The sequence below is a fragment of the Olea europaea genome, chromosome 3, assembly GCF_002742605.1.
Source record: "Olea europaea var. sylvestris chromosome 3, O_europaea_v1, whole genome shotgun sequence".
Taxonomy (NCBI): domain Eukaryota; kingdom Viridiplantae; phylum Streptophyta; class Magnoliopsida; order Lamiales; family Oleaceae; genus Olea; species Olea europaea.
The window spans coordinates 21507790-21515569 of NC_036239.1; the positions used below are offsets into that span (position 1 = coordinate 21507790).

A 7780-nucleotide genomic window follows, 5' to 3' on the forward strand; every position below is an offset into this window, starting at 1 on the left:
ACAGATTCCATCTCCATAAGAAAAAGGGAAAAAGAAGATTCAGCTGAAGGGCATAAACTTTTTCACTTGAGGCATAGGCGATTTAAGGTACCTATTTCTTTTTTTTCTTTTTCTTTTTTCATTATGATTTTTTAGAATTCAGTATATTGAGAGATGAAATATTGATTCTGAATTCAGTTTAATGCGTAAATGTGTGTTTATTTTGGCATATTTAATATGTTCTAAACTTATTCGGTGTTTTCATAATTTTAATTTAGCAAAAGTTTTCATTTTTTTATTGAATTACTGCTTTATTGGTAATTTTTCATATGAATCTGAACGATTAGTCGATTATAGATTTTTTGTTTTTCTTGGTGTTAATTTTTGGTTTTTGTCTATAACTATTTGTTCCCCTAGCTGCGGAAAGTATGTTAAAAGCAATAAAATAAATACATTAATGAAAATACAGTATATTCTGGGTAATAATTAATTTAAAACTGAAGCTATGAGCACTATATGAAATGAAACTATTCAACTTAGTTTCTCGTATTTAACTCAAGGAGTTCGGGTTGATGTCCAGGTTTATTATAAGTTTCGCTATGTGATATGGATTATTTATATTTTTTGAGTTTATAACTTGTCAATAGTTCGTACTTAACCATTTGAATATGGAATCTAGAAATCCAAGTTTACTGTTAGTTATTGAAAATGTTCTCCTCCCATTTCCACAAATCTGTCATGCCTTGGTCCCTAATTCTAGATTTGTTAACCTTCCCACTGATTCATTCCCCTTCCTTCAAGCCAGCCCACTATTTGCAAGTTGCAACACGTGAGTGTAAGTCCATTCTCAGACCCTCAGGCAATGACTGATTCTTAGCGAGATTATTGGTATCATTATATGCTTGGGACATATTTGACGGCATCGGTTTTGCACAAATACGATCCGGCATATAGTATATACATGTTGATAAATTGTTTGTCGAACAAAACATGTTGATATATGTTTTATGTGCTTGTGGATATTTATGAATACGTTTTCTATGAACTACCGATTGACTTTGAATGAATGTTAAATCCCCCCCCCCCCACCTCCCCCCCAACCCATTTAATATAAGTTCTAGATCAGTTTGAAACAGAAATTTAATTTAATTTTCAAATGCATATGCCTGGGGTTTTTTCTGCTATGGTTGTTAATAATGTCATTAAATTAAGTCAGGGATGAATCTATGTGATTTTCACGAGCCAATTTGGATACATATTAGGGCTCATATGCTCATGATCAGGGTCGAGCCTGGCCCCAAATTTTCTGTAGTCACTAAAATTCTGACTTAATCACCCTAATCACTAATCCTTCAGGCTGCACATTTGGGAGGATTATGTTCATTTCTAAATTTTCTCTGCTAGCAGCTCATGCAATCAAGGATTTGGTCAAAGGTATGCTTTATTCACTTGTGCTATATTTCACATTAATGATCCTTAAAGTTTTTATTAGAATAATGTTAATTGCAATTGTTCACCGTCGTAATCGTCTTATTTGGCATACATGTGGCGGTTAGTGATTTGATGTATAATCATCACACGAATGTCACATAGAGCGACTGTGGTAGTGAGCGATTATAAATAACATTATTCTTTTTATTATGTCTCACTCACATGACATTAACTGGTATATGGTGCTAATTTTATTTGCACTCGCCAGACATTCTTTGTATTTCTCTGGGAAGTATTAGGAGTAAATCTACTAGCTGATGACCTTCCTAAACCAAGATCCATTTCACACGTGGATTTTATGGCATGTGTCATAAATATTGCGTTAACTATATTTTGCAAGTGGGGAACTTGAACATTAATAAATGCTTGCTCCAATTATTTATTTATTTTTATTTTTTTTTGGATTCGTTCTCACGGTTGTTCGCATGAATTGTGGTGGGCAAATGCCTAAGTTGTAAGTTGTGGTCACTCATTCTCATTCCAAAGAGCTTTAGATCTGATTCAAAGTGCTACAAAATTAAAAAAATTCTCCTGGAATATTTCACTAATCAGCAGAATAGAAAACATATCCAGAAATCTGAATGCTCTTGCTGCTTTGTTCCTTTGAAACTCTTTGGTTCCTCAATTCTAAGACAATTTTGTCTATTCTTTTTCTATCAACAACATCAGCAAGCTACATTTTGTGACTCCATTCCTGTTCTGTTACCAAATTATATAAATCTGAACATTATTCTTCAAATAAAACACATAAAAAAATCTATCATAAATAAAACAATAATATAAGTTTGTTATATTTTGATCAACTCGTGAGTGTCTTTTGTTGAAAAATCACTCCTGTTCCATAGCCTTCTCCTTTATTCAGGCTTAGGACGGACTCTGAAGAAATATAGGCAGAGATCTGTTTTCCATCAAACTCTTTCCCTCTTATACGAACTGAGTTAAGCCTTTCTTTTTTGAGAATGAATGTATTGCCTGTGACTTGAGATATCACTGAACTCCAGTAGGCAGATGTTGTGAGTTGTGACTGTCAGTTCTCTCATAAGGATCCAGAACATAGAGGATGATTGGGCCAATGAAAAGGAAGGGAAACATCAAGAAGAGAAATGTGCTCTATGTTTGTTCCTTTAAATGCTGTTTTAACTCATTTTTTATCTTATTTTGTTTAGCTGAAGTGCCTTATTTTGATGAAATAGAGCTTGATATTCTCATGCCTTTTTTTTGTATGGAAGTACTAATTTCTTATAACGTTTACATGCACATTTAAAGCTACACTTCTGTACTTTGGTGGACTTTATTCAATCACTAATTATTATTATTATCATCATCATCGTCATCATCTTTTTATAATTTCCTTTTTGTTGCATTTCAGCTCCATCTTCTACATGGAGGACATCGTATGTGCCTGTGATTCAGAACAGTTATGCACAAGCCCTGGTTAGTGTTTCACAGTTCTAAAATCAATGTATATTACCTTTTCATGACATGAAAGTTCCTAAATGACTTGCAGAGCTTTATCTTGTACCTACAATGGTCACAGTTAAAACATACATTTAAGTGTTGGTTGTGATCTAGTATAGGCTCCAGTTTATGGTAAAGCTATGGGCAATTGGAGTGTAAAGTTAGTCTCAAATCTCAATGTTTCATATACATGACATGACATGACATGAATAGGAATGTAATGAGCGTGAGGCCTTCCATTTGTCTGTTTCTATTACTTCGATGCCAGACGGTTTTGTTTATCAAAATCCAAGCACTTTTGGTTTGACAAGCACTGGGTAGTAACTGATGGATATATAATCATGTGATACTCAATGACGGAACTTCATTTTGAAAGTCAAATAGGAATTGAAATGGTGGTAATATTAAATAATATACATCAGTTTCATTTTAGCGTTCTCTGTTTCTTCCCCTGCAAAAGGGAAGTCTTGGGAACCATTGACTTCTAGATGCACTTGTTCATTGGCCCATCTTCCTTTTTGTATTCAGAGACAAAAATCATTTTGCACTACAGCCAAGAAAGTGTCAGAAGAGGGCAGTGAAGAAAAGCAAAAGTAAGTTCTCTAAGCATATAGCTCCATATATTTTCTTTTCTTCTTCTAGTTCCTTTCTTCCCAGTAGGAAATCAAGCCCCTGTTTGGTGGCCTTAAAATTTAAAACACATAATATTGAATAGTATTTTTTGGAGAATGTGTGATTAAAAAGTAAGGAAAAGCTACGCACTTACGTGTAGAATATCTTATTATGTGAATGTGTGGTTGGAAATGAGTATGAGAAATAAATTAAACTAAAGGGAATCAAACAGGTTCTGATCAGTGGCTCATAGAAGGTTGCACCTTGAGAGTTCACTTAACATTACTAAGGAGAAAATTGAAAAGAACCTGAATAGGATGAAATCCAAATGGAAATGTTGCACTAGCCTGAAAAACCTATCCTTCGCTGTTAGGATTTTACCCAAGAAAAGGTTCAACCAACCTTCAAATTTATAGTTGGAGAATAGGAGGTCCAATTCAGGTAGATATGATGTTATCGTTTTGTTTTCTATGATTATCTCTTATGAACTGATTGTATTTGCATGGTCCCCATTAATAAGCATCATATTAGAAACTTCAGTTATTCATCTTCTGCTATCTGATTACCTATAAAAAAGGGGGGTTATTCATCTTCTGCTGTTATTGCCATCTTTGATTTCTGATGTATGGACAGCAAAATCAGGCTCATATATGATGTTATATTATCTAACTGGTTGTTTTCCTATGCACCATGACTGGACACAACAGAGTATCGGTAACATTTGTAGACAAGGATGGAGAAGAGATACACGTCAAGGTCCCTTTTGGAATGTCAATGCTGGAAGCTGCGCATGAAAATGACGTAGAGCTAGAAGGTAAAAATTGCCTAAAAATGTAATCTCCATTCTGGACTTCATGTCAACTTATCACGTTTTTGGGCGAGTTTACGGAATACCAGTTTGCTCAATTTCCTTTCTACTGGCATATATTGGTTCAATGTCAGATTATATCTTCACATAATTACTTGGATTTTCTCTTTGCCTGTACCACAGTTTTCATAAATGGTATGCTTAAGCTTGAGCCTAAGCTAATTTGGGTGGGTAATTTTTACAGGAGCATGTGAAGGGTCACTTGCTTGTTCAACTTGTCATGTTATTGTGATGGTAAGTTACTATACGAAAGGACAGTTATTTCGTGAATTACCCATTCCCTTAGGGCAGCAGAAAAAAATTAAAAGGGGAAAACAAAAAGGGGATATCTTGGGAGAAAATGCATTAGGAAAATCGACCATGTTTATTAAATTTTTTTCGGTGCTTTTTTGCTAGGACGTGGACTATTACAACAAACTAGAAGATCCAGCTGATGAAGAGAACGACATGTTAGATCTTGCTTTTGGGCTGACTGACACGTACTTCCCTTGTCGTGAAAATTAATAAATTATTCATCTAGCCTTTATTTGTCCACGAATTTATTCATTTTGATTCTCTGCAGGTCTCGTCTTGGTTGTCAAATAATTGCAAAACCTGAAATTGATGGAATTCGTTTAGCGCTTCCTGTTGCCACACGGAACTTTGCCGTTGATGGATACAAGCCAAAACCTCACTAAAGGAAGATACTGTTCGAGAATGGATGATGCAATTCAGCCACAGTTTTGTAGGATATTTGATACTTGGCAAGTATCTTTGTTTTTAAGGATATGCGGCTTGATCAAGGATTCCTTTATCAACCGCCATCATAGTCTGACCCTGAGATTCAATTGAGGGCAAAATGCATGATCAGGGCCTGCATCAGAGCATGCTCATTTTGTGCAATACATTCCATTAGAATAAGTCCCTTTTTTTTTTTTAATACACACTGTTGAAGACCTCAGAACACTTATTTGAATTATTTGTATTAATTGTATCCTGGGTTTATGCTACATTGGTAGGGAGATGGATTTATGTATTAGATTTTAATTATTTGAAGCAATGGAGGAGTTGCCTTTGCTCTATATAGTTGGGTTGACATTGCCCACTGGCCTTTTCTGCTTCCATTACAAATTGCTTGAGCATATTATAAAGTTCGTCTTTCATAGTTCCTTCTTGCTCAAGTTCATTAACTAATCAGAAAGTTTTCCAAATAACACTACTTAAAAAGTAATAGACAAGGGCATGTTTAGCAAAACGGTAGTTATATGATAATATGGGGAACCCACAAAATTTGTGGGCCAAAATCCACACAACCGTGGTTCTTTCAACTTATAATTCAAAAAAGTTGGGATAATTTGTGGGTCCCCAACTCCACCAAAAGATAAATAATCATGCTATTTGTACAATTCATTTTACAATGCATGAGTTGACAAATATCACATTCATACGTTTGAAAAATAGTTTTTAAAATTGATGGCCATGATTTTTTCTACACACTTGTTGTCAACCAAGTTGTGCATAAACATTGTACAAGTGACTTTATTCAAAGACAAAATACGGAAAGAACTTAAAAGAGAAGGGGTTTTGATGTATGTACACCGAGCTTGACAGTTCGATGTACAGCCCTCCTCACGTGGGGTACTAAAAAGTCGACATATTGTGTTAGGTTGAGTTTAGGGATGTGCACGTGTGTTAAGTTGATAGGGCTCTGGTTCGACTCTTGTATAATCTAATTTATGATTGATTGGTAAGAGGGACAGACCATGTTTGCCATATGAGTTGGTTTTTTTATTTTTTGTGGAAATTATACAATTCCATACATTAAAAAATCACAATTCTAAATAAGATGAGGAGTTCAACATTTCAAAAATCAGAGATTTTATTTTAATTAATATTTTTTAAAATAAAATTTTTATTAAAAATATATACTCTATTACACAAACCTAATTAATTCCCAAAACTCTCTCTCTCTCTCTCTACATTTCTCTCGATTCTCACCTCTCAGCCGCCAACTATCAATGGTGGTGGAAATTAAGCGATGTCGCCGTCTATAGTGATGACTCTCTACCGGCGTTGCTCTAACTCTTCTGATTTTTGGTTACGCAATGGTGTTGGGGTTGGTGGTTGCTTGGTGTTGGTGCTGGTGGCAGCGCAGTGGCGACTACGGCTACGGCGATGGAGTGTTTTTGTCAGAGCTGGACATCTGGTGGTAGAAGATGTCAAGACAATTGAACCGGGAATGGAGAGTATGGTTGATGTTTCAAGTGTGGGGAAGTTGATTGGGGTTGTGTGGTGGGTGGGTGGTGCGATGTTGTCGTTGTGTGCGGTGACCGGTGGTTCTGTATGGTGCGATGAGTGGTTGTGTACGGTGATTGTACGATGTTGTGTGCTGTTGTGTTGGCGGTGTGATGGTGGGTGCGCAGGTACAGTAGTGTTGGACAAACTATGACCTATATTTGTGCGTTGGTGTGTGCTGTGGTGGTGCAGTGGTGAGGCATGGTGGTGGCTCAGGCGATGATGTGATGGTAATATGGTGGTCTCAGTCGATTGGATGGTGATGCGATGGTCTCAGTCGATTGGATCAGTTGAGATGGTGGTGATGTGTGGTTGTGGTGGTGGTTCTAGCGGCGGCGATCTGGGTGATGTGGTAGTTGTGGTTGGATCTGGTGGGTTGGGGTTCGAGCACCGGTGTTGGCTAGTGTCGCAGTGCTCTCAGTTGGTGGCGACGTACGCTTCGCTCGTCGGTGCAACAGTTCCCTGGGTGTAGTGCTTAGTGGTGCGGTGAATGTGGAGGTGGAGGTGGAGGTGTGCGTTATGGTTGTGGTGTTCGGGTAGCGGGTGGTTCTGTGATACTGTGGGTATGACGGTGGCGTGTTGTGGTGGTTCTGTGACGCCGAGGCTATGACAATGGCGATGGTGTTACTGTGATGCTGTTGGTGTGGCGATGGTGGTTCTGGCTGTAGTGGCCACAAGTGTCGGTGGTGGTCACAGATGATTTGGCTGCGGCTGATGACAGTGGTGATGTAGTGGTTACAAGTGTCGGTGGTGGTCACAGATGATTTGGTTGACTGTGAGTCTGTGACCATTAAATTGGTTAACTCGTGGCCTAAAAATTGTGACTGTGACTTACAATTGATTAAGTTGTGACCAAAAAATTAATCGTGACCAACTAATCTAATAATTTGCAAAGAATAATGAGTTGTGAACAATAAAAAATTTGATCGATGATCGACAAAATTTTTGATTCGTAATCAAAAAAAATCTGTGACTTATAAAATTTTGATTTGTGATAAAAAAATAAGTTGTGACCAACAATTTGATAAATTGTGACTAAAAATTAATATGAATTAAATAGATAACTGTGACCAAATCGTGACCAATAAAGTTTTGATT

The 7780-nt window shown here is 36.7% G+C and overlaps 1 protein-coding gene across 2 annotated transcripts; it reads left to right on the top strand.

Annotated features, from left to right (window-relative positions):
• Positions 1–5469, top strand: LOC111390068 (adrenodoxin-like protein 2, mitochondrial). Of its 2 annotated transcripts, none has more exons than XM_023015054.1 (8): positions 1–87; positions 1336–1413; positions 2840–2904; positions 3457–3521; positions 4248–4354; positions 4593–4642; positions 4805–4887; positions 4971–5469. In XM_023015054.1, the coding sequence occupies exons 2-8, from the start codon at positions 1356–1358 to the stop codon at positions 5083–5085; spliced, it is 543 nt and encodes a 180-aa protein (XP_022870822.1). In that variant the 5' UTR covers positions 1–87; positions 1336–1355; the 3' UTR covers positions 5086–5469. The 2 variants fall into 2 exon arrangements, with proteins under 2 accessions (XP_022870822.1, XP_022870829.1); XM_023015061.1 differs by having other exon boundaries at positions 5–87; positions 4805–4857.
• Positions 5470–7780: the final 2311 nt, after the last annotated feature.

Coding starts and splice junctions, on each gene's coding strand:
- LOC111390068 (XM_023015054.1), top strand. CDS start 1,356: ATGTTCATTTCTAAATTTTCTCTGCTAGCAGCTCATGCAATCAAGGAT. Junction 1,414..2,839: donor AATCAAGGATTTGGTCAAAG/GTATGCTTTATT, acceptor GTTGCATTTCAG/CTCCATCTTCTACATGGAGG. Junction 4,355..4,592: donor AAATGACGTAGAGCTAGAAG/GTAAAAATTGCC, acceptor TAATTTTTACAG/GAGCATGTGAAGGGTCACTT.